The sequence below is a fragment of the Dreissena polymorpha genome, chromosome 9 (assembly GCF_020536995.1).
Source record: "Dreissena polymorpha isolate Duluth1 chromosome 9, UMN_Dpol_1.0, whole genome shotgun sequence".
NCBI classification, from domain to species: Eukaryota; Metazoa; Mollusca; class Bivalvia; order Myida; family Dreissenidae; genus Dreissena; species Dreissena polymorpha.
In genome coordinates this window covers 90997289-91023886 of record NC_068363.1, presented here as the reverse complement: position 1 = coordinate 91023886, position 26598 = coordinate 90997289, and the positions used below count along the sequence as shown (strand labels likewise).

The window sequence follows — 26598 nt, the reverse complement described above, 5'->3', positions numbered from 1 at the left end:
CAGTCCATCCGTCCGTCTGACCGTCCAGCACTTTTGTGTCCGGAGCAATATCTTGGAAGTGCTTTGGTGAATTTCATCGAAACTTGAACTTTCTTGGTATGAGTATATATATGGATAAGAGGATGATGCATGCCAAATGGTGTTGTACACCATCTGTGAATAACGGAGTTATGGCCCTTTGTATCTTAAAATAATGCTTTTTTAGCTGAGTGTCAAATATAACACCTTTGTGTCCAGAAGCACATTGGCGAGGGATATCAATTCAATGAATTTGCTTGTCTATATATATATATACTCATACCAAGTTTAATGAAATCTGCCAAAGCATTCCAAGATATGGCTCCAGACAAAAAAGTACGAATTTTTTCAAGATACAAAGGGCCATAACTCTGTTATTAACAGATGGTGTACAATGCCATCTGGCGTGCATCATCCTCTTATCCACATACTGTGAAATCATTTATTTTCGCCAGCACGAAATTTCGTCATTTTTATAAAAATGACGTTTTCGTCAGCACTTAGATTCGCCAATTCCTGACTTTGAACATAAAATGCTTCAGTCCGATTTGTTTGTCTGAAATATATCGCGGTTGCGAAAAATCATAGTGGGGAAAGAGGGAGGACACTTGAGAGTCACTTGCAGGAGGTGGGGCCTGTTTGTCACATGTCAATATACTAGTCTTTTGTTATCAGGTGATCAGTAATTTGCCCCCATTAGTGTATCATTATTATGATTAGCGGATTAGTGGGACTTAATAACCGTTAACGAGTGTTTGAAACCCGAGTTTGAAACAGTGAAGCCAGTTGCCAATGGTCCTATTCATTTATTATCATGGCCAAACTAATAACAATCTTACCTTTATTGGCGCAAGTTAGAGAAGGTGCGAAGATTATTGGTTAAAATTAGTGTTAGCAAACAGTTTGGTCAGTTTTTAATAAAGATTCAAGAGTTTTGCATCGTAAATATTTGATCACTTTAAGTACAATAATTTTCAGAAGTACAGTATAAAATAAACAGTGCATAATGGGACAGCGGTTTCATAGGGTTAAGTTCAGATTTAATTGTTACAACCAATGGACGAGTGAGTTTAAATTAGATTGAATGCAATAGGATACAAAGCAATGTTTTATTGCGTCATACTCAGTCATTTGAAACACGTGCTTTCCGGGGATTTCCTGGAAATCGCGCAAAAATAAAAATGAATTTTTGAAAACAATTTCCCTACGTTTGGATGGAACTTATCGTCATGATTGCTTATTTCTCTTTACCTGTTACGTTTTCGATTGCTACAAGTAACAATTATTTGAAACATGTATCGTAAAACATGTAAAAGATGTCAATGATTAAAAAGATCGATAGCCCATAAAACGAAGCTCAAGCAATTTTTACACCTGTATTGTAGTTAAACGCAAACAACCAAACACAAATCAAAATGTTCTGTATTTATTTGTAATCAATGCGGAGAATGTATACAGTAAGTATATACATCACCATCTTTTAATTTTGTTTATTGTCTTTGATCTGGATCTAATCCGGTGCGTGGAGGCTGTATAATCTTCTGCAACAACACTGAAAAACACAATACACACAATGGGTAATAAAGTTGTTAACAATTAGCGCTTATCATTACAATTCTACCTAAACGAAGTCAAGGCAGTCGATACAGCTGTACTGCTTTTGCGTTTTAGAGCAATGTCATGTGTCAGTTAAGTACACTGTGTAATCTACACCCTTTTGTGTCAAAACCGGATTTATCTTGATTAAATAACAGACCGAGTATGTATGCATGGATTATGTTGGATTTTAGTGCCTCATGCCTTTGGTAATTCAGTCTTAATTTGTTCAAATATGGGACATAGTTGTTCGTTAGGATCTTGAATTCGTCAATCGGTCAACTGACGAAATATACAAAAATTAATGTCTGACGATATATAATGGTTTCACAGTATATACTCATACAAAGTTTCCATGAAATCCACCAAAGCAATTCCAAGATATGGCTACGGACACAAAAGTGCCGGAGGTATGGAAAGACAACGCCAAAACAATATCCCTCCGCCTATGGAGGTGGATAAAAAGGACAAATACCTTTCAGCTTATACATAACTCAAGTTATGGTCTGTGTCACCAACAAAAATTAAAAGTGTCAAAAATATTATGAGTGTTTATTTATTATATTTCCTCAACTTATAAGAAATCGTGAGAGAATAAAGAAATGACTATGAAAACTTAGTTATAAGGATATTTAACCAGAATAATTTTCTTTTTTCTACACAGACTAGATACAGGCAATTTTTTAAGCCGCAATCAAATATTAATAAAATTAAGATTGTTTGATAACATTATTGTCATATGTCATATTGAAGATCTACAATAACATATAAATTATAATACGCTAATGGTTTTGTGCATGGATCATACTTAATCGTATAAATTTTATAAACACTTAACAACTTTGCATTTGTCAATATTGATAATATTCTGGATTAAATTTAAGGTTACAAAGAGAATGATTGCTGTAGTGTTTTTCTAAACTTTCCCAAATACCCAAAAGCGAATCTCAAATTGAAATTATTTGATACAAGTTATTAGTGCTGTGTATTATTCCTGATGGTGTCATGTAGTTTATTGTTGTTTTGTGCTGAAATGTGTCTTATCGGGAAATGTTTTCAATACCTGGCACTGAACAGCGTACAGTTGAGTCCGGTAATCTTGCGCGTCCGGTAATCTTGCGCACTTGGCATTTGCGAATCTTGCAGACGACAAATGGGTTTCTTTAGTGATGCAAGATGGAATTTCACATTTTTTATAATTAACGGATTTAAAAGGTACGTATTCCATGCAAAATAAAATTCGATCATTACATTTAAACACCGGTTGCGTCATCCCTATACATCGTAAACACTGGCCCACTTACTAAACTTTCGAAATGTATCACAAATTCCCTGCAGTCTTTAGCGTTTTCATACTTTAAATTAAGAATTCATGAATCCAACGTGTAATTTAGCATTCCATTGCACAATATCCGATCGGTTATGGTATTTTTGGCCATGAAAATATATATCGCATCAGACCGACATAGTCCATTATTTCCCGTAGTCATTATTTCCCGCCATTCTGTCAAATCAATTTGGTATGATCTCCGCATGCGCAATGGCCTAGTTTTGATATTTTCTGTAAACTATGGAAGCATGATCGGGATAAAATCAAACCCGTTATGCATAAACATTTTTTTTCATGCATACCGGTAGCTAAAGAAACTTCAGCGTACAGTTTATATAGTATTGACAGACCTGTACGCTGAAGCTAACCCCGTATCGAAAGTCAACCAGAGTCGTAACATATTTATGTCACGCTATAAATCAAAGAAAGCTCATTTTCTTGGATACATTTCTACATATATTGGTGAATGAATATAAATTACTGCATTGAGTAATATTTTAAGGTTCAAATGTTTCAAATGCATCTTACAATAGATGAAATTAACTCTCATCAGTCTGAAATTCACAATTTTGACGCCATTGTCGCTTTGTCACGTGACGAGTTTTCATTTGGATACTTTCGGATAAACCTTGACATTTTATGCTGAAATTGTAAACATTACTTTCGTTTTCTGAAATCTATCATTTGTGATTAACAACTTACGTCTGGTGGATTATAAGACTGATTTCATTGTGAATCAGGTAGTTTTATATAATATTTACTTTGACTTTGTATTGACACTACAATTTGTTTACAAAATAAGCCAGAATAATTAAAATACCGGGAAATGTCATTCTGAATTTGAAAACACCTGAGCACATGGTTTGTTACTAAAAATAGAAATAACGTCATATGACCGTGAAATCTCGGGAGATTCGCATTTCAAGAAAGTCTGTCAGATCGCTGTTTTTCTCGATATGTAAGAGGCTAAGAGCAGAATAAATACATTTTAAATGTTTAAGATAGTACTTTGTGAAAGAATATATCAGTTACATGTGAAAAATGTCAATCTTTCCAATTAAGTGGTTGATTTGGGCCAACAACTGCATTTAAAAGCTGTTTTGGACCGGTCTTTGTTAACTGTCAACTTTTCGGAAATTTCTGGTTGACTTTCCTAATGGGGTTGGTCCATAACTATAAAGTCGCGCCAGTAAAAAATCATAAAAAGCGACATTTAAAGTTATGGAAGCCAGAACTAGCATACCGGTACTTTTTTTATTAATTGTACACTATAACTAGTGACTATATTATTTGTAGTGAACAAAACTGCACTAGAAATCCACATTTAATTTCAATGGTTTAACAAACTGATTTTAAAAATATTTTTCTGGAATGTTTTTTTGTCAATAATAGGACACCATATGTCTACAATTTTGCCTAAACGAGGTCATTACAGAAAGTGCGCAAGATTACCGGACACTGTGATAGTTTGAAAATGAGGTGAGTCATGTTTGTTTTGAAATCAAATCGGACAGTTCTTCACAGAATTAATCAGATATTTTTGTATTAATAAGCGCATGAATTTATTATTTCCATAATAAATTTAGATATTATGTTGTCAATTTATAAAAGAACATGTTGTTAAACCAATTGACCCTTAACTGCTCAAGATTACCGGACAGCATCGTACTCCAGACGTCCAGTACACTTAAAAAATTAAAACACTTTTCATTTTGAAGCAATAGATTTTAAACTAAATAACAATAATTTATCGGCTTTAAAGGTGTTGGGCCATTTTCTTACAATTATTGAATTCTTTTGGGCAAGCTGGAAAGTGGATTGAGCCACTTCTAGCCCTACTGTCAAACCAGAGAGCAAGACTCTGGTTCTCTGGTTCGCGCTGATTAAACTTTATGTTAATTTGCAGAGGCAGATCAATAACTATACCATTGATTGTTTACGACAAATTCTTACAGAGTACTGTTACTGCATTACTCTCAAACATAAGAGTTTCTTCAAAGTTTTTTTTCTCGACCATAACACTGTATGGCGGTTCGAGTTTGTGATAAACTCTAAAATTCCTACTGATCGCTGCCATGTTTATCTTCAACTTAACTTCCTGAATTGAACGAAAATATTTAAAATATAAAATTATTTCTTCAATATGATATGTGAATTATGAACAAATAGTTTAAATATATATATTCCTATAAAAATATTTTTAATTTTTATTTAAACATTCCTGGTTACAAAATGCAATAAGCAGTTTGAATATCTCGTAAAAATGACGATCTTCATCAGGTATTTGACACATTATATTTGATTGGTTTAAAATTATTCAGAGCGACCAATCGATGTTTAATTAATAAAATCTGTTAGGAAAAGTGTTCAAAATGTCAGCCATCACATTGAATAAAACAATTATGAAAGAAAGACTTTTTAAATTTGCCGTCTTTTCTAGACTGTCATTATTAGTCATGCAGGTATAAAACTAGCATAAATAAAGCTCCATATTTTAGATGATAGGTCGTGTACACTATTTGATTAATAAGGGTTTAAAATCACAATTGCCCATGTAGAAACTTTCAGTAAAATCAGTTTCAATTTCTTGCAAACTTTCACATACAAATATTATTTATATTCTATTTGCCTACAGGATTTTAAAATAAAATGTTATAACAAAATATTGAAGAGTTTTTCTCAATATATGACACTGTCCTTGAGCCTGAGCATATTCATCCCCAACACTATTGTACTTGAATGCCCCCCCCCCCCCCCCCTCAAAGTGAGTGGCACTTAGGCTCTATTCAGGGGTGGCGAAATCTCAAAAAACTATACTTGTCCACGGACAACCATTTAGGAAATTTAACTTGTCCGTTGCTGAACTACACTTGTCCGTTAATGTTTATATAAATTATAAATGCATTTATTGATTAATGTAAAACAATGTTGAATATACCAAAACGAGTATGATTTGCTAGTTTTGTTTATAGTTGTATTTCAATAGTACATTCATTATAGCAGTATATTATAAACAATATAAAGACTTTCTAAAACTTTTAATCTTGCAAAGCTAGTGTTATTAAAACATGTGTTGAACATAAGTACATCGTAATCTTAACAAATTAAACTAGTCCAATATGTCGACCTCATCAGACTGAGTCTCTGCGCCACTACTGGTAGCAATTTGATTATCATCAACTGGTAACCATTGAAAATCTGTGAGCCAAGTTTCTTGAAAAGTTCTGGTGCGTTTATTAGATCATATTTTTTATCATAATCTTCTTAGTTTTTTTGGGAGGTAGACTGCTCAAAGCTTCGGGTTTCTGCTCCGTTGTTGAAGATTAAAAAAAACTAAATGTTCCATTTTTACCATTAAAGTCGTCTTAAATAACAAGGTAGACCGTGTTTTGATTATCTTACTTTGATACTTTTTATTTCCGTCTGATTGTAAAAATAAAGAAACCAGTCTGTACACTGTCTAACAGTCGGGCCGAATGTTTAAAATGCCGCATGCTCCTGGTCTCTTATAGAATAAGGGAGATCACTGCGCAGGAGAGTGCCCGTATTTTAGCTTGATTGCTCCGCAAATAGCACTGACAATGTTATCGCATGTCAACATCCGGTTTTGTAAAACTTAATTACGGCTTTAATACAATGTATTTTTTTGTATTCCTGGACCCGACTTTTAACAAACTTGTTGTCCACGGACAACTTAATTGAAAAAAATCAGTTGCCCAGACAAGCAAATGTACGACCCGGGCAACTCAGACATTTGATTTCGCCACCCCTGTCTATTGGTCATTGTCGGCTCGGGTACTACTTAAATGTACCCTGGGTAGTCTAAAGTATACTTAAATGTACCCCGGATACAGAAAATATATCAACACGTACCCGGCGAATTAATACTGTACCTGAGTTATATTCCAGCCAAAAAAACGAAGTCGTAAAACGCGCTACGGAATATGAAAATATAATCTCTTTGAACAATACCTGCCTAAACATGCTTTTTGAGTAGGAGTTTCGATAATATAGAGGCCATTTTTCAAAATATTGACATAAATATGACATAATTATTTTGAAAAAATTAGCTGACAATGACCACTTTAGCGTTACAGTTTCCAGGTACGTTTCAGTATATGTATCTTACCCAGGGTACATTTAAGTATACTTGAGAGTACCCTGGGTACATTTAAGCAGTACCCAAGCTGACAATGACAAATCGAGCAGCATTAAGCATCACACTTTTCTTATGTAAGCTACAATGGTAATTATGTCCCGATTTTGATGTGTTCTCAACCTTATTTTACTTATGGGTCGATTGTGCTCAAAGTTTTTGCTGCTGAAGTACCTACATGTGTTGCTCATTGTAAATAGAGATTTTGGTTGCAACCTACAAACTATTTTGGCATATCAAAATGTTCTTTATAATAGTTTCTTGCATCTTTATGGCTTTGCAATTAAGAAAATATGTCAATCGATGCAAGTAATATGCAAATTTTGCATGTCAAGACTGAATATGGAAAACCAGCATTACAATACAGAATTTTGACAAAAAGAGAAGATCAAAATTCATTTTTGAGTTCATATGCGAATGGATAATATTCACACTATTATTTTCAGGTTTTCTTTAACAAGTTGCTACCTGACCACAATGCAGATGTATTCAAGCCGTTTCATGAAGAAAGTGAAATGTCAACACTGGATAATCTTGTTGCTTTCATATTGGGTGGTTTGAAGAGATGGGATGGGGTGTATTTCCTCCACATAACTGAATATGGATATACCTATGAAAACACTCTTGCTTTTTATCCACTTTATCCATTAATTGTTCGTTTGATTGCAAACACTGTGCTTTTTCCACTTCAGTTTATAGCTCATTATCAAAGTGTTCTATGTCTTGCTTCTGCAAGTGTTAACTTTGTGGTATTTGTGAAATCAGCATGTGTTTTATTTGAACTTGGTCAGGAAGTTTTGAAAAATGACAGGGTAGCCTACAAAGGTGCCCTTCTATTTAGTATTACACCATCATCAATATTTATGTCGGCACCTTATTCAGAGTGCCTCTATTTTTACCTCACACTGCGAGGCCTTCTCAGTCTTGAGCGTGGTAACCTTTTGCACGCATCATTAATGTTTGGAATGAGTTTTGTGAGTAGGTCTAATGGATCGTTGAATATTTGTTTTTTATTATATGTTTTGTCTAAGAGAACATTAAGGGAATTGAAGAGATTATGGATTGATGCAAGAATAAATTTTTTAGTGAGATTGACCACACCTTGGCTTTTTATAACAAGTACATTTATTCCATATGTCCTTCTTTTTGCAATAAGTACAATGCCCTTCGTTTTGTATCATTGGTATGTTTATAAGTTGTATTGCACAAAGGACATTACACTAGAAATGCCAGGCCATTTAAAGCAATATGGTGAAGATAACAACTTGAAGAGTCCTGATCATGAGCCTTCTTCATGGTGCAACAACTGGATACCTTACTCTTATGGGTAAGTCATGAATTTGACCCTTCCTTTTGGAAAACAGGACATAATGCATGTGCATTGTGTCATTATAGAATATAGATTGCTGTGGTTATTTTACTGGTTAACAATCATTGATCTGAGCCTCACTTGATTGTTGGGAAAAACAAAGTGTTGCCATTGCTTATTTTTTTATTCTATGAATTGCGAATTTTTAATGCGAATTGGTAATTTTTATTTTCAATTCGAAAAAATGACTCCATTTGAAATAGTGCTGTTTTAGGTAACTGGATTATGAAAAAGTGCACTTAAAGATCAGTCTAGAAATAAAGAAAACATAATGCTTTCATGCAATGTATTATAATGATAACCATAAAAAACTTTAAAGTTCATAGTAACCAGTATGATTAGAACTAGTTGTTTTTATTACTGTCCATATTAAAATATGCCACATAGTTTTATAAAAAAGAAAATAAGATCACCTGTAAATCGTTCTGTTTGCTGTATGTTTTTTTTATTGTGTTGAAATAATAACGTAAACAATCAAATAGGTACATGTTTTGTTTTGCCATCAAAATTAAAAACAATTTCATGCAGGTAAAAATAAAACATCTTGTAAAAACACCTGTCCATTCCAGATACATTCAAAGCCATATCTGGGGCCAGGGTTTCCTGAAGTACTGGCAGCTTAAACAGGTTCCAAATTTCTTGCTGGCTGTACCAGTCACAATGGTAACCCTGTCACTGGCGTGTACATTCTTCAAACATAACAGGTAAGCCACTATTCAAATTGAGCCATTTTTGGGTAGGAAGTGCTAGTATGCATAAGGTTCAAATAGCTGTTTATTTTTAGCTCACCTGATTGCTCAGGTGAGCTTTTGTGACCCGTCTTTGTCCGTCATCCGTCCGTCGTCCGTCCGTCCACATTTGTTTGTAAACACTCTAGAGGCCACATTTATTGACCGATCTTCATGAAATTTAGTCAGAAGCTTTGTCCCAATGAAATATCGGTCGAGATCGAAACTGGGTCGTGCCGGGTCAAAAACTAGGTCACTAGGTCCAAAAAATGAAAAAACTTGTAATCACTGTAGAAGTCACATTTCATGTCTAATCTTCATGTAACTTTGTCAAAATGTTTGTCTTAATGATATGTTGGTTGAGTTTAAAAGTGGTTCCAGTCCATTAAAAAACATGGCTGCCAGTGGGCTGGGCAGTTTTCCTTATTTGGCTATAGAGAAACCTTGTAAACACTCTAGAAGTCACAATTTTTGCCCAATCATCATGAAAGTTGGTCAAAACATTGGTTTTATTGATATCTCTGACGAGTTCGAAAATGGTCCAGAATTGTGAAAAAACATGGCCGCCAGTGGGCGGGGCATTTTTTTTCCATATGTATATAGTGAAAACATGTGAACACTCTAGAATTCACATTTTTTACCCAATTTTCATGAAATTTTGTTTCCTTGATATGAGAGTTGAGTTCGAAAATGGTTCCGGTCAGTTGAATAACATGGCTGCCAGGGGGGGGGGCAGTTTTCCTTATTTGGCTATAGAGAAACCTTGTAAACAGTCTAGAAATCACATTTTTTGCCCAATCATCATGAAAAGTGGTCAAAACATTGGTTTTATTGATATATCGGACGAGTTCAAAAATGCTCCAGGTCGGTGAAAAAACATGGCCGCCAGTGGGCGGGGCATTTTACTCTACATGTATATGTATATAGTGAAAACATGTGAACACTCTTGAAGTCACATTTTTGGCCCAATTTTCATGAAATTTGGTCAGAACATTTGTTTCCTTGATATGAGAGTTAAGTTTGAAAATGGTTCCAGTCAGTTGAATAACCTGGCTGCCGGAGGGGGGGGGGGGGGCAGTTTTCCTTATTTGGCTATAGAGAAACCTTGTAAACACTCTAGAAGTCACAATTTTTGCCCAATCATCATGAAAGTTGGTCAAAACATTGGTTTTATTGATATCTCAGACAATTTCGAAAATGGTTCAGAATGGTGAAAAAACATGGCCGCCAGTCGGCGGGGCATTTTTCTCTATATGTATATTGTGTTAACATGTGAACACTCTTGAAGTTACATTTTTGGCCCAATGTAAATGAAATTTGGTCAAAACATTTGTTTCCTTGATATGAGAGTTGAGTTTGAAAATGGTTCCAGTCAGTTGAATAACCTGGCTGCCGGAGGGGGGGGCAGTTTTTCTTATTTGGCTATAGAGAAACCTTGTAAACACTCTAGAAGTCACAATGTTTTGCCCAATCATCATGAAAGTTTGTAAAAACATTGGTTTTATTGGTATCTCTGACGAGTTTGAAAATGGTCCAGATCGGTGAAAAAACATGGCCGCCATTCAGCGGGGCACTTTTCTCTATATGTATATAGTGAAAACATATGAACACTCTTGAAATCACATTTTTGGCCCAATTTTAATGAAATTTGGTCAAAACATTTGTTTCCTTGATATGAGAGTTGAGTTTGAAAATGGTTCCGATCAGTTGAATAACATGGCTGCCAGGGGGGGGGGGGGGCAGTTTTCCTTATTTGGCTATAGAGAAACCTTGTAAACACTCTAGAAGTCACAATTTTCGCCCAATCATCATGAAAGTTTGGTTAAAACATTGGTTTTATTGATATCTCGGTCGAGTTTTAAAATGGTCCAGATCGGTGAAAAAACATGGCCGCCAGTGGGCGGGGCATTTTTCTCTATATGTTTATAGTGAAAACATTTGAACACTCTAGAAGTCACATTTTTGGCCCAATTTTCATGAAATTTGGTCAGAACATTTGTTTCCTTGATATGAGAGTTGAGTTTGAAAATGGTTCCGGTCAGTTGAATAACAAGGCTGCCGGGGGGGGGGGGGGCAGTTTTCTCATATTTATATAGTAAAAAAAGCTTGTGAACTCTCTAGAAGTCACATTTTTTGCCCAATCATCCTGAAAAGATTTATTTGATATATATCACATAATTAATGCCATACTTATTGCCTTTAGATTGTCCAAAGTTTCAATATATTCTACAAAATCCTTGTAAACACTCTAGAGGTCACAGATTTTATGAATCTTGGTCATAATATTTATTTTTGTAAGCAAAGTTTGATGTTTGGTAATTGGGGTCAACTCAAAATATTGGTCACCAGGTCAAATCTTACAAAAACAAAATCACTCCATATGCCAGAGTTTTGGTTCAATAATGATAAAACTTGACCGGGATGTTTGTCTGGACAATATCTAGGTCAAGTTTGACGTTTGATAAAGATTGAGTGAACCGACTCCTCTCAGGTGAGCAAACTAGGCCCATCTTGGCTCTCTTGTTTAAGTAGCTCACTTATATAAACCTCTCAACACAAAGACAATAAATCTTAAAGTGAACAAAAGGTTGGCCTTTTTTATCAAAGTTAAACAAGATTATGAAATAAAAAATTACTCCATAATTAAAATACTTTAATGATATAATAATTAGACAGTCTTTTCATAAAGATCTGAATAATCATATTCTTTTCAGAAAGAAACCATACTTTGAATCAAGTATATATTTTTTGCAAGCTACAATAGTATGTCATCTAAAAGGACAAAACTATTGACACTTGGTCATTAATTACTAAAGACTAATTTTCCTTACTGTATTGATTTTGTCGGATGAAAAACAAAAATGATTGCTTGAATGTGGCATCATCATGTTGCATTCAATGGCGTTGACATTTTTCATTGTGTGCATATCTTTTGCTTGTGTACCTTTTGAGACTTGCAAGTATATATTTCTATCGGGAGATGCAAATCAGAGGTGATTAAGTCAATATCAACTGGAGGTTACCAGTAGGTGAAAGGTCTACTCAGGAAGAGTATTACCTATTTTTTTTCTGTAAAAACACCAACAGCCCAAGTACCATCAATTTTAACAAGAAAACAGACATGATAATGTCTCTGTACAAACAATTTATCGTTCAATAAAATTAAGCTTAAGTAAAATGTATAAACAAAAACCTAATAAAAGTGCATCACCATCTGTTTTTGTTACAGGTACACTTGTCTCACTCTAGGATATGACGAGGTTGGATCGGCAAAGAAGAGTGAAGATGTGGACTCATTATTCCGACTGGAGGGTTCAGCGCTGGTCCCTTACGTCCTGCATGCCTTGTCTCTTACGGTATTTGCATGGTTCTGCATTCATATTCAGGCAAGTTTGGTTGGAGATTGCAGTAGACTGTTATGAGTTGTTTTTCACATTTAATTGTATTTTTTTTGGTTTTACAATGTAGCTACATGCCCCTGTATATTAAAAAAAAAGTATTTCAATGTACTTTGGACATTTTTAAAGGAGAGTATTGATGACTAATATGAAACTATATTAAAAAAATTATATCTAAGAAGTATTTATGGACTTATTACTCAAGGCATAGGACTCGTTTTTATAAACAGAAAGTAAAGTTTTATTTAAAAAAACAAGCAATGTGTTTGTGGAACACTATGTCCCCATATATATGACCTTTGACCTTGAAGGATGACCTTGACCTTTCACCACTCAAAATGTGCAGCTCCATGAGATACACATGCATGTCAAATATCAAGTTGCTAGCTTCAATATTGCAAAAGTGACATTAAATGAGCGATTTTGACCTATATATTTGACCTTTGACCTTGAAGGATGACCTTGACCTTTCACCCCTCAAAATGTGCAGCTTTATGAGATACACAAGCATGGCAAATATCAAGTTGCTATCTTCAATATTGCAAAAGTTATGGCAAATGATAAAGTTGGGGCAAACAAGTAAACCAACAAATAAACAAACAGACAGGGCAAAAACAATATGTCCCCCACTATAGTGGTGGGGGACATAAAATGATTTGTCCTTCCTAACACATTTTGCTAGCGGAACAAAAAAGTTTGTAGTTGAATCCTTACAATTGAAATATCCACAAAGAACTGCTGTACACATGCAGGCAATTTATAAAGGTAATTTTTAGCTCTGCTGTTTTCGGAGAAAACCCGAGGTATTGTCATAGCCAGCTCATCCTCTGCCATTGGGTGTCTGCCGTCCGCGTCGTGCTAAAACCTTGACATTTGTCTCTTAAATCAAAGTGCTTCCACATACAACTTTGAAACTTCATATGTAGATGCACCTTGATGAGTTCTTCACGCCACACCCATTTTGGGGTCACTAGGTCAAAAGACTGTGACCTCTAAATTAAAAAATAATAATCTGACAATCTTTCATTTATTCAAAACTGCAGCCGCAGCTGAGCGTTGGCGCCCTTTATGCAGTGCTCTTGTGTGTTTTAAAATCTCATTGAAATTAGCAATTTATATAGTCATGAATTTGTAATTAAAAAAGGCATTATAATTTGTTTTACTTTTTTCTCAATATTTGGTTTTTACTTTGTGAATAATGGGATAATATGTTTTAATACATGTCTATAATAAAGAGAAACACTGTTGATAATCCCCTTAAACCTTTCCTACTCAGAAACAAAGTGAAACGGTCTATATGCAAACAGCATAAAACCAGAACAGCCTGCGAGCACTTTGCAGTCAGTTCAGTTTTTGTGCTGCTTGCTGCTCATCAGTATCTAGGGGTTGGACATTACGCCTTTAAAACTTGAATCTAGTAAGATTAAACATAAATATTTGATTTTCTAACTGACAACAAAGGCTTTATAGTTGATATGTGTGTGATAAAGGGTTTTAAATCCTTCGGACACGGAAAGTTCAAACTTGTTACTATGGTTTCAGGTGCTTACCCGACTGCTGTTCTCATCTTGCCCAGTCCTGTACTGGCACTGCGCTCATCTCATCACTCCCCACACAACACGACAAAAACAGTACAACGAATATGACGTCAGTGCAAAAAGACTGGAATCTGTTGAAGTGACATGCCCCCATGCAAAACCTTGGACTAATCTCTTGACCAATCAAATATGGAATATCCAACAAGAGCCAATTGTCACTAAGCTTATTTTAGTTTACTTTATCGGGTATTTTGTCATTGGGGTCCTTCTTTTTTCAAACTTTCTTCCATGGACCTGACAAATAGATGAGGAAATGAGTAAGAAATTAAATAAAAGTTAAAGACTACGGTTCAGTATGAAATTGTTTAAACAATACATTCCAGGACAATACAGTCACGCATGAGCGTATAATGTAAGGCCCTGGAGTATTAATTAACTTGTATATATCTGTTATTTCAAATAAAAAAAAATGCTATTGTTTATATTATCATTTACTCAACCATTACACTATCCCATACACAAGATTATGGTTGAAGTGTTTAATTGTTATATTAACTGATAGAGTAATCATTTAAATATGTTTTGTCTTATGATTATAAACAGAACTTGAATTCCAAAACTTACTGTCAATGTCCGAACTTCAAGGAGGCAAGTCCAACCGTCATCTTGCAATGATTCTATTGGTTATATTCATTTCTAAGTGACTTAACATTGTATGATTATAATAATACGACTATAAGTTACTTTAAGACACTATTTTATAGTCATTAAATGTTCATATATGTTGTTATATGTGTAAAATTCGCCATTCCTAAAAAGTACTTTTCAGCTGTTGAAGTATTTCGGATATATTGTACCGTAATATTTCTTTTCTGTCATAACTGCATTTTTGTTTAGGTCAGAGAGCGGTATATTTGTTTATTGTTAGATGTAGAATCTTTTGCTCATCTATATTTGCTCCTAAAATGTTCTTTTGTTAGTTAAAATATATATTATTGTTGAATGTTTTGCCGCTAGAGAACTTTGTTTAGGATTTAGGATTCCTAAATGCATTTGATTGGTTGTAGCAATCCTAAGTCGTTTTGATTGGCTTAGCCAAATTCCTAAGACATTAGTGCGCAGAATCACGCAGAATCCTAAATCCCAAGTTGCTGAGCGGCAGGTATAAATAGTGCGGGTAAACAACATTTGGTATCTTTCATGATCACAAAAATTTCCGTTCATTACGGCATAAAAGTCAGATCTTTATTTATTATTTAGATCTTATTGTCAGATCTTCTCCATTCTGAGAATGGTAAGCTATTTTACAAGTTAAAACTAACTTTACATCTTTGGTTACAGTATTTAGTACATTAAAACTGATTCATCCTATGTCTTCCTATGAACTCCAGAGAGCTCAAGAATTTATCTGCGCTATACGAAAATACTTGTTATAAGATCTGTGTTTAAAGTCTACATTGAAGTGCCTTTTGAAACATGCCGACTTTATAATGCGATAATATTAGTAACTTTTAGTATCTGCAAATAAAAGATGTTGAAAACATGAACCGCAGTTGTTTTGAAGCCATCCTGACAAGAGCGGCTAAATTATAGGCTTGGTACCACTAAATGTAAGCGGTACATTACAATTGGTGTCAGAAGTGGTATAAATTTTATTTACATAAACAGCCGAGTGATGGAAATCCACGCCTAGAAAAAGAAATGAAATAACAGACGAATTTACTAATTGTTTAAACAAGATAGATCTAAGTCAGATTTTAGAATTTAATACGACTATCCTGTAATAATATTGGCAGACTCCACATTTAAATTTTGGCATCGCCAGATCCAGAAATATCGTTTGATAGACGAAACGTTTTAAGTGACCACTCTTCACTAAATACTATTGGTGACATTAATAATGAGCAAACTGTAACAGAAGACCCTAAAAATACCCAGCCTACCTCTGAAATGCGTAAAAATAAGACAAACAACAATCCATTTAGAAGTTCTATTCCCGTAAGCAGAATCCATGGCGATTTTCCACAACCCTCGACGTATAATGTACCAATACAACATTCTCTAATGAAACCCGACAGTTATGATAGTACCAAGTGCTTTGAGCAGTACATGTCCCATTTTGAGGACTGTGCTTAATTTTCCTGCTGGGACTATATAACAAAGGTCTTAATATTAGCCAGCAGTCTGCGGGGTGCAGCTCGTAACTATTACATGAGCTTGTCCGAATCAGAACGTCGTGAATACGAAACACTGACGTCAAGACTCTACCAAAGATTTGGTAGTAGTAAACACCAAACTTTATGGCTGTCGAAATTTGAGAACCGACGACGCCTTCGCGGTGAATCCATTTCTTCCCTATCCGACTATATCAGGCAGCTCGCTCAGAAAGCGTATTCAGATCTTGATCCAATTGCTGTTGAGCGACTGGCATTAAACCAGCTTTACAAACAAATTTCAGGTGATATGCATTGCCGTTGCATTGACACTAACTGCCATACAGTTAATGATGCTGTTTCATAGAACGCTATGAAGCTATTCTTGGTACACCGCAACCCACACACGTCCGTGCAGTAGATGCTTACGATATAACACAACCTGAATCACAGATATTGTCTGCAGTTCAGCGACTTGAAGCTCGAATTGAGCGAATTGAGAAAACACATTTCCCTAGCTCCTCTGTTATAAGGCCGAACCAGTCTCAACGTGCATGTTTCGGGTGCAACTCACCGTCGCATTTCTGGAGAAATTGTCAACAAAATGTAAACAACACACTTTCGCCCAACGATCAACGCTGTTTTATGCATCCACGACCGTGTAGCCAAGACAGACCAAATAATAATTTCCATCCTCCCAATGTCCGTCCCTTTTCCCAAGTCCCTAATGTTCCCCCTCGATCTACCCCCCCAAAAACAAAACTCGGAAAACTAATTGCAGCTGGTGCTGAGGGTCAAGTGTCAGCCAAATCATTTGAAAGACCCATTCAATGTGATGATGTCCCTATTGTTGATATTCATATTGCTCGTTCTGGTGCAGATGTAAGAAAATATGATAATTGATTTTACGCGTCTGGTACAATTTTTAATCATCCATGCAATTTCTTGATTGATTGTGGAGCCACTACGTCGGTGATTTCATGCAGGAAGTTTTCTGAGTTGCAAACGGAGCATGACATAGCGTTAATGCCGGTGCAACAAACGTTCCGTACTGTTAATGGTGAAAATATGAACGTTTTTGGCAGAGTGCAGTTGACAATCAAATTGAGTTTAATTTCATTTGTTGTTCAATTTATTGTGTGTGATTTCGAGTCTGATTGTATAATTGGCCAAGATTTTCTTAGCGAAAATGTTAATAGTATCAGCTATAGACGTTCATGTCTAACTGTTGGGAGTAAAACAATTCCTTTGTGGATGGGTGGTACTGCTTTACAAATTTGTAGAGTTGAGGTGAGAAATACCACCAAAATCCCGGCTCACTCCCGTGCATGGATTCCGGTAAACATACCGTTTTCAGAACATTTGGGTCCAACAGGTTTTATTGAGCCCTCTTTCGATCTGATAAGTAAAAATGGGTTTTGTGCTGTTGGTGGCCTAATCGATGTTTCAAAGTCGGATGCAAAAGTTAGTGTCATTAATTTTGGGTCAGAGCCTGCTACTCTATATGCAAAGACAGCGTTAGGTACATGTGTAAATGTGACAGTAAAGGATGCTTATCCCCTGCCTAGAGTGGATGATTATATAGACTCGTTAAGTGGTGCTAAGTATTTCTCGTCAATGGACCTCAACAGTGGATATTGGCAAGTTGGCATGAAAGACAGTGATAAGAAGACCGCATTTGCAACGTCTATGGGCCTGTATCAATTCACAGTTATGAGTTTTGGTTTGGCAAATGCTCCTACATTTGAGAGGCTAATGGAGAATGTACTTAGAGGACTTCAATGGGTAGAATTGCTCCTTTCATGGATGATATTATTTCTCCTTGCGTCACTGTTGCTGATGGGTTAATCCGGCTAGAGAATATCTTCATGCGTTTACAACAAGCTAATTTAAAGCTTAAACCATCCAAAACATTGCATTTTCTTTCAAAAACAAGTGAAATTCTTAGGGCACATTGTGCCCGAGACTGGTATTCAAACCGACCCAGCAAAGATTTCAGCCGTTAAAGACTGGCCAACACCCAAAACCTCAAAGGAGGTAGAAAGTTTCTTGGGTCTCTGTTCTTATTACAGACGTTTTGTCAAAGGATTTGCCTCAATTGCAAAACCACTGCATAAAGTTTCTGACAAGTCCGTGAAATTTGTTTGGACGCTAGAATGCGAGAGCGCATTTCAAGCTCTGAAATCTGCCCTTATTTCGTCACCCATTCTTGGTTATCCAATACCTGGGGCAAAGTTCATTTTAGATACTGACGCCAGTGATGTTGCTACCGGTGCTGTCCTGTCTCAACTACAGAATGATAATAAAGTCGTCATCGCTTATCACAGCAAATCCCTCAATGACCATGAGCGCTCATATTGTGTTACACGCAAAGAGCTGCTAGCTGTTGTTCAATCATTAAAGTCATTTCACTCGTATCTCTATGGTCAGCCGATCCTTCTTAGGACCGATAATGCTCCTGTCAGTTGGATGCGAAATCTAAAGAATCCGACTGGGCAAGTTGCTCGCTGGTTGGAAGAACATGGTACTTACAACTTGACCGTCATCCATCGAGCAGGTTTGACACACAGAATTGCTGATGCATTGTCGCGTTCGCCATGTTCAAAATGTGCTAAACAGCAAAGCGGAAACATCGAGCCAGACTGCAGTGTTGTGACACAGACAGAAACAGCAAGCATATCAGACGATGCATTGCCGGATCCACATATTTCAACCAGAGTTGTTCAACAAAGTCCAGATTCCAATACTGTGCTATTCAAATCCACAATTGCTAACCTGCCCGATTGGTCAATAGACAACATTAAAGCTGATCAACTTAATGACCCTGACCTGCAATTTATCATTCAACTACTACAACAGTCTGAAGACCAACCGCAATGGCAAGCAGTCAGAGACAAGTCATCTACAATTAAAACGTTGTGGCGCATGTGGGATAGACTGAGTGTGTCAAAGAGTCTCCTTTGTCGTACTTGGTTCGAAAGCGATGATAAACATCAAATGCAGATTGTTGTTCCATCAAATCGTTATAAAGATGTTGTTCACTATTTTCATGATTTACCATCTGGTGGCCATTTAGGTGCTGATAAGACACTTGCAAAATTACGTCAAATCTTCTATTGGCCAGGTATAAAAGAATTTGTTCAAAAATATTGTGTTCAATGTACCAAATGTGCAACTCGTAAAACAAGCAAACCAACAAGGTCACCTCTTGGACACTCAGTAGTATTAGCTCCTCTCGAACGTGTTGCAGTGGATATTTATGGGCCACTCCCGAGATCAGAATCGGGCAATGCATATGTTTTTGTTATTTGTGATTGTTTTACAAGATGGACCGAGGCGGTTGCATTACCCAAACAAGCAGCAGAGACAGTTGCAAAGGCTTTTGTTGATACGTATGTATCACGATTTGGAGTTCCTTTGTCCATTCACTCTGACCAAGGCAGTAATTTCACTTCTTCTTTATTCAATGATATGTATCGATTGCTTCAAATTAAGCACACGACTTCAACGGCTCTCCATCCACAATCGAATGGAATGGTTGAACGTTTCAATCGAACACTGGGAACTATGTTAACAATGTACTGCTCCTCAAATCAAAGGTCTTGTAATACTTTTCTTCCCCAAGTTATGATGGCGTACCGCTCATCAGTTAACTCCAGTACTGGGCAAACACCAAATCGGATGGTTTTCGGTCGAGACATTGTCTTGCCTTTACAAGCATGTATTGGTCTGCCACCCCAGTGTGATGAATCGGATCAACCTGAAACATATGTAACAAACCTTCAAGATAATCTTACGGCAATTCACAATTTGGCAAGAATAGTACTTAAGGACAAAGTTCAATATCGCAAACGGCACTATGACTTAAACGCAAAAGCTAGAACGTTTAATGCCGGTGACCCATTATGGTTGCATAACACAACACGCCGTCCTGGTGTATGCAGTAAACTGTTCCCTCAATGGAAAGGTCCGTATGTCATCACTAAAAAAATAGTTGATCTAGTCTACATGTTAAAACTATCAGCTATGGCACCAGCTAAAGCAGAACACGTTGATCGACTTATGAGATACAAAGGCACCCATTTACCTAAATGGATACAGAGTTATAAGTCTACAGTTTAAGTAGAACAGTAATCACTGTGAATAGTATTTTGTTGATGTCTACACACACACTCGAAGAATGCTTTATTAACAGACCGTTTATTGATGTCTTCAGACATTCCTTACAAGGAATTTATTTTAGTTACTAGAAGCCCCTAGTATATCACTGTCTTCACACAAAGTATGATAAATACTTTAAAGATTAGACATATAAGTCATACAAGTACCTAGTCGTGGTAGACGAGTTAAGTTCAAGGTGGTCACAAAAAGCTGATGTATGTGTTTTATATATAGAAGGCGCGCGCAATTGAGAGCTCTCTGGAGATAATGAAGTTGGCCTGATCACCCAGCTGCGATTTATCCCGTGTTGATTGTTGCTTCTGCTAGACATCGTATGTGCACCATACTATGTATCTACCCGTGCTTAGACGAGACTTTGTATGTTTCAGAGCTCAAAGGTACCCGACGATGATGTCTTGTGTCCATTTTGTGTGTCGGGAAAGACTCGAGAATTCAAGAAAGTCGGAGACCTGCGACACCATGTTAAGACCAAACATCCCATAGAAATGGAGCATGCTCCAAAAGGTCTTTTCTCCACGAAGACGTGTTTTTATTTCTCAATTAATCCACTGGAATATTCTAAACTGCATGACGTGGACAAGGAAATGTCACCGGAAGTCCAGTATGCCAGATATCTCATGGCTAAATGGGCGACGGGTAGAAGCCCCGGAATCGAGGAGAGGACTGGCACGTGGGAGGAAGCCCTAAACAAACCTACCCCACGTCAACTCCTCAACAAACCTCCCCCAAGTCAACTTCTCAACAAATCTCCCCCACGTCAACTCCTCAACAAACCTCCCCAACATCATCTTAAACGAAAAGCTACGGACTCGTTGTTCCTTTTGGCTATTGTCATAACTCTCGACTCCATCAAGGTATTCGCAGAATCTGTCTCTGATGTGTTCCAAATCCGTCTTTACATGAATATCTTCACTAACCGCCGTGCCATGGAGACTCTTAAGAGGCGCGAATCCCTTGTTAAGGACGCCATCGAACCCGTCGGCCGGTGGTCAACTTTTCATGACAGTTCCCTTGTGTTAGAAGAAGTTGCCTCACTCCTTGGAATAAGATCGTCATACATACATTCAATCAGAAAGAAGGATAACATAATCTTCAAGGCTTTCTGCATGGCTGATGATGACGATGCAAGATCCCTCCGGTCACCGTCTCCAATTTCTATTCACCCTGAGGAAATCACCGACACAACATCATCTTCATCCACTATCAACAAGCCACTTACAACTCGACTTTCAACACCAGTACAAGAACTTGCAAGAGCAGCTACCCCCGCTACACCATTATTCGACGAACTTTCTGCACCCGCCCCATTATCCCCGCTTCCTTCTGTCACTTCTACTCTTCAAGTTATTCCTCCAGCGACACCAAATTACGCTCCACCTTCACCCCTTTAAGATGATCACCAAACACCTGTTCCTGCTTCTCCTCTTCAATCCAACACACTTCAAGATCTTCCTCCAGCAACACCAAACTACGCTCAACCTTCACCGCTTCAAGATGATCTCCAAACCCCTGTTCCTGCTTCTCCTCTTAAATCCAACACTCTTCAAGATCTTCCTCCAGCGACACCCACTTCACTAGCCCAAGATGAGTTATATACAATTGCCACTCCCACTCCAGCTGCCAACATGTACAAACCTACTCCATCTGCAAAACTGCTTAGATTCAAAGCTCGATCCATGCTCGTTGATGGAAACATGCCTCTCTTCCCTTTAGCCAAGCGAGACTGGGCAACAGTTGAAGAAGAGTCCATACTTCTTCTTCCCAATCTTTTGTGGCCCCCCAGAAATTGGCGAAGACTCACCCCTGATCAGCGTCTTCTGGCTGTGGAATTCGCCAGCATGTCCCTTACACAGCTGAAAACAATTCTTCACTCCTTCTTCCAGAGCGATCGTTCTTGATACACAACTTCCACTTTCTTGTGCTCCCCGGCTCTGCAGGCATTCCCCTGGATAATAAGGAAAAGGCCCGACTCTACACTTATCAATCTCTCCTGGACATCGCGAATGGAAAGGACCAGTCCCCGTTTGCTAATCAGACAGATCTTCTGAAGGCTCTAAAGAAGTCTTCAACGCTCCTGAAAAAAAATAGTCACATTCCTGTTAGAATGTAAATGTTATCTTAAAGTGAAAATTTTCAAAATGGACTGTGTTTGTCAAGATAATTTGCAAACCGAATATAAGCGTGTACGCATCAACATGATAATTCTTGACGGACGGACGGACGGACCGACATAAAGTGTAATGTTGTGAAGATTTGTTCATGAATTATGGACATTATATCTTGCGTGAACATTTACTGTGGAAATATTCATACTATGAAGTTGCATAACATTGAATTATGTGCCATGGACGTTAATGGTAAAACATGTGTACTTTAAACATGGATATTTTATATGTGTGCTATTGAATTGTGTTTCATGGACTTTGTGAATAATAAGTAAACAGTGTTTCATGGACTCTCATGAATGATTGTGCCATGAACTTTAAAGACAATAATTTAAACATGAACTTTTTATGTGTTATATTGAATTGTGTTTCGTGGACTTGTGTGCCTACCACATGGGCATCAACATTAACCTCTGAACAGTGTTTCAATGTCATTTTAATTTTAAATAATGAACATTATAGTCTTGCAAAGTACTATTCTTACCTGGGAACTGTTAAAGAACAGCCGCATGTTGAAACCTGAACTGAAGTAAGAATGAAATTAATGTTTTTATAATAAATAACATGTTTTGTTGATAAACTATGCAATTCTTATTGTGTGATGTATTTTCTGATTGTTGTTATTGTTCAAACTTCAGAAGTTTATTTCTTTAAGGTAGGGGAAATGTAAGGCCCTGGAGTATTAATTAACTTGTTTGTTATCTGTTATTTCATAATGTAAACAAACTCAACCATTACACTATCCCATACACAAGATTATGGTTGAAGTGTTTAATTGTTATATTAACTGATAGAGTAATCATTTAAATATGTTTTGTCTAATGATTATAAACAGAACTTGAATTCCAAAACTTACTGTCAATGTCCGAACTTCAAGGAGGCAAGTCCAACCGTAATCTTGCAATGATTCTATTGGTTATATTCATTTCTAAATGACTTAACATTGTTTGATTATAATAATACGATTATAAGTTACTTAATAATACGACTATAAGTTACTTTAATACACTATTTTATAGTCATTAAATGTTCATATATGTTGTTATATGTGTAAAATTCGCCATTCCTAAAAAGTACTTTTCAGCTGTTGAAGTATTTCGGATATATTGTACCGTAATATTTCTTTTCTGTCATAACTGCATTTTTGTTTAGGTCAGAGAGAAGTATATTTGTTTATTGTTAGATGTAGAATCTTTTGCTCATCTATATTTGCTCCTAAAATGTTCTTTTGTTAGTTAAAATATATATTATTGTTGAATGTTTTGCCGCTAGAGAACTTTGTTTAGGATTTAGGATTCCTAAATGCATTTGATTGGTTGTCGCAATCCTAAGTCGTTTTGATTGGCTTAGCCAAATTCCTAAGACATCAGTGCGCAGAATCACGCAGAATCCTAAATCCTAAGTTGCTGAGCGGCAGGATATAAATAACGCGGGTAAACAACATTTGGTATCTTTCATGATCACAAAAATTTCCGTTCATTACGGCATAAAAATCAGATCTTTATTAATTATTTAGATCTTATTGTCAGATCTTCTCCATTCTGAGAATGGTAAGCTATTTTACAAGTTAAAACTAACTTTACATCTTTGGTTACAGTATTTAGTACATTAAAACTGATTCATCCTATGTCTTATGAACTCCAGAGAGCTCAAGAATTTATCTTCGCTATACGAAAATACTTGTTATAAGATCTGTGTTTAATGTCTACATTGAAGTGCCTTTTGAAACATGTCGACTTTATAATGCGATAATATTAGTAACTTTCAGTATCTGCAAATAAAAGATGTTGAAAACATGAACCGCAGTTGTTTTGAAGCCATCCTGACAAGAGCGGCTAAATTATAGGCTGGGTACCACTAAATGGTAGCGGTACATTACAATACAGATACAATTATTCTCTTTAAGACTAAAACTACGTTAGAAGTGAACAGTTGTATAAACCACGTGCATATTTTTGTATTTACAGGCTATAATTAACAAATAGCAGGATGCAAGAACAAAAATTCACAACTTGGGATAATTTATGACACTGAAAATAGTGATATAGACAATACCACCTATATTTCATGTACAAAAGACTGAAAGGCCCAAAGTCGCTCACCTGAGATAACAATATATTATTGGGATGAATCTTTTGACCAAGTTTCATGAAGATCGGACTATAAATGTGGCCTCTAGAGTGTTAACAAGATTTTACTATAGCCATATATATCCATATAAGGAAAAATGCCCCGCCCCTTGACAGCCATGTTTTTCAAGCAAACGTAACCATTTTCGAACTCATCAAAGATATCAATAAGACTAATCTTCTGACCATTTTTCATAAAGATTGGACAATAAATGTGGCCTCTAGAGTGTTAACAAGGTTTTACAAAAGCCATATATAGCCTTATTAGGAAAAATGCCCCACCCCTGGTGGCCATGTTTTTAAAGAAATCAAAACCATTTTCGAACTCATCCAAGATATCATTGGGACAAATCTTCTGACCAAGTTTCATTTAGATCGGAAAATAAAGGTGGCCTCTAGAGTGTTAACATGGTTTTACTATAGCTATATCAGGAAAAATGCCCTGCCCCCAGGCGGCCATGTTTTTCAAACAAAGGGCATCATTTTTGAACTCGTCCAAGATATTATCGCGATGAATCTTCTGACCAAGTTTCATGAAGATCGGACAGTAAATGTGGCCTCTAGAGTGTTAACAAGATTTTACTATAGCCAAATATAGCCATATAAGGAAAAATGCCCCGCCCCTTGGCAGCCATGTTTTTTAAGCAAATGTTACCATTTTCATACTCATCCAGGATATCATTGGGACAAATCTTCTGACAAAGTTTCATGAAGATCGGAAAATAAATGTGGCCTCTAGAGTGTTAACAAAGTTTTACTATAGCCATATAAGAAAAATGCCCCGCCCCCTGGCGGCCATGTTTTTCAACCAATCCGCATCATTTTCGAACTCGTCCAAGATATTATTGGTATGAATCTTATGACCAAGTTTCATGAAGATCAGACAATAAATGTGGCCTCTAGAGTGTTAACAAGATTTTACTATAGCCATATATAGCCATATCAGGAAAAATGCCCCGCCTCTTGGCAGCCATGTTTTTCAAGTAAACATAACCATTTCCAAACTTATCCAAGATATCATGGAGACCAATCTTTTGACCAAATTTCATGAAGATTGGACAATCAATGTGGCCTCTAGAGAGTTAACAAGGCAAATGTTGAGGCCGCACAACGCACGACGGACAAAAAACGATTACAAAAGCTCACCATGAGCACGTTGTGCTTAGGTGAGCTAAAAATATGTAAACCATTTTTATGAATCATCACAATGCGGCTGATATTGTTATGCCTTACTTTTGGAGAATGTGGAATATACAAGTCGCAGTGTATGTAATTGTTTTGTACGTCTGTTGGCAAATTTTCTGTCTCAGCCTTTACTTTGCCATTTTTTATGGATTTTGTAATAACTTGTCACAAATGTCTATCATCATTTGATTATGTGTTGTGTGATGTTTTGTGATAACTTGGCATGAATGTTAAACATCATATGATGATGTGTTACACCCGTCAGCCTACCTCAAAGATCAAGGGCACCTCTAAAAGTTAAAGGTCTGTTTGATTAAAAATTCCTGTAGCAGCCATGCCTTTGTCATTTATTGATTGATTTTCAAATAACTTTGTACAAATACTTATCATAAGACAACATTCCAAATTCATGTGTCAGCCACAATTGGTTTCTGAAATGCAATCCGTTTTAAGATTACTTTGTAAGTGTAACACTTGTCTAGCTAACGCAAAGGTCAAGGTCACTCAGTTCTAAGGTCTAATTTGGCCATACAACTGCTTGTCTAAACTGTCACTTTGTCAATTATCATGCTGTTTTAATATCACATACCAATAATGACTAGCATGTGTATCCGTAGTATCGGCCTTCTTAATGAAAACAACTAAATATTT

At 36.4% G+C, this 26598-nt stretch overlaps 2 protein-coding genes across 7 annotated transcripts in view; one reads left to right on the top strand and one right to left on the bottom strand.

Moving 5' to 3' along the window:
* Window positions 1-5037, bottom strand: part of LOC127843911 (synaptojanin-1-like) — a 222460-nt gene extending 217423 nt beyond the window's left edge. For all 5 annotated transcript variants that reach the window (XR_008032441.1, XR_008032438.1, XR_008032439.1 and 2 more), the window contains exon 1: window positions 4898-5037. Coding sequence is in view for 1 of the 5 variants with exons in the window: in XM_052373806.1 (XP_052229766.1) it covers window positions 4898-5021 (124 nt within the window). In the remaining 4 variants the exon portion in view is untranslated. The remainder of the gene's footprint in view (window positions 1-4897) is intronic.
* Window positions 5038-5240: 203 nt separating this feature from the next.
* LOC127843915 (GPI mannosyltransferase 2-like) lies at window positions 5241-15680 on the top strand. Of its 2 annotated transcripts, none has more exons than XM_052373813.1 (5): window positions 5241-5406; window positions 7547-8427; window positions 9039-9173; window positions 12427-12553; window positions 14138-15680. In XM_052373813.1, exons 1-5 carry the CDS (start codon window positions 5317-5319, stop codon window positions 14429-14431), a joined length of 1527 nt encoding a protein of 508 aa, XP_052229773.1. In that variant the 5' UTR covers window positions 5241-5316; the 3' UTR covers window positions 14432-15680. The 2 variants fall into 2 exon arrangements, with proteins under 2 accessions (XP_052229773.1, XP_052229772.1); XM_052373812.1 differs by having other exon boundaries at window positions 12427-12583.
* The last annotated feature ends 10918 nt before the right edge of the window (window positions 15681-26598 follow it).

What these genes read in the sequence shown, in the direction of transcription:
- LOC127843915 (XM_052373812.1), top strand. Translation starts at nt 5,317, where the DNA reads ATGTCAGCCATCACATTGAATAAAACAATTATGAAAGAAAGACTTTTT. An exon ending in TGGATACCTTACTCTTATGG is followed by an intron (nt 8,428 to 9,038) that starts GTAAGTCATGAA and finishes TGTCCATTCCAG; the next exon opens with ATACATTCAAAGCCATATCT. An exon ending in ACATTCTTCAAACATAACAG is followed by an intron (nt 9,174 to 12,426) that starts GTAAGCCACTAT and finishes TTTTTGTTACAG; the next exon opens with GTACACTTGTCTCACTCTAG.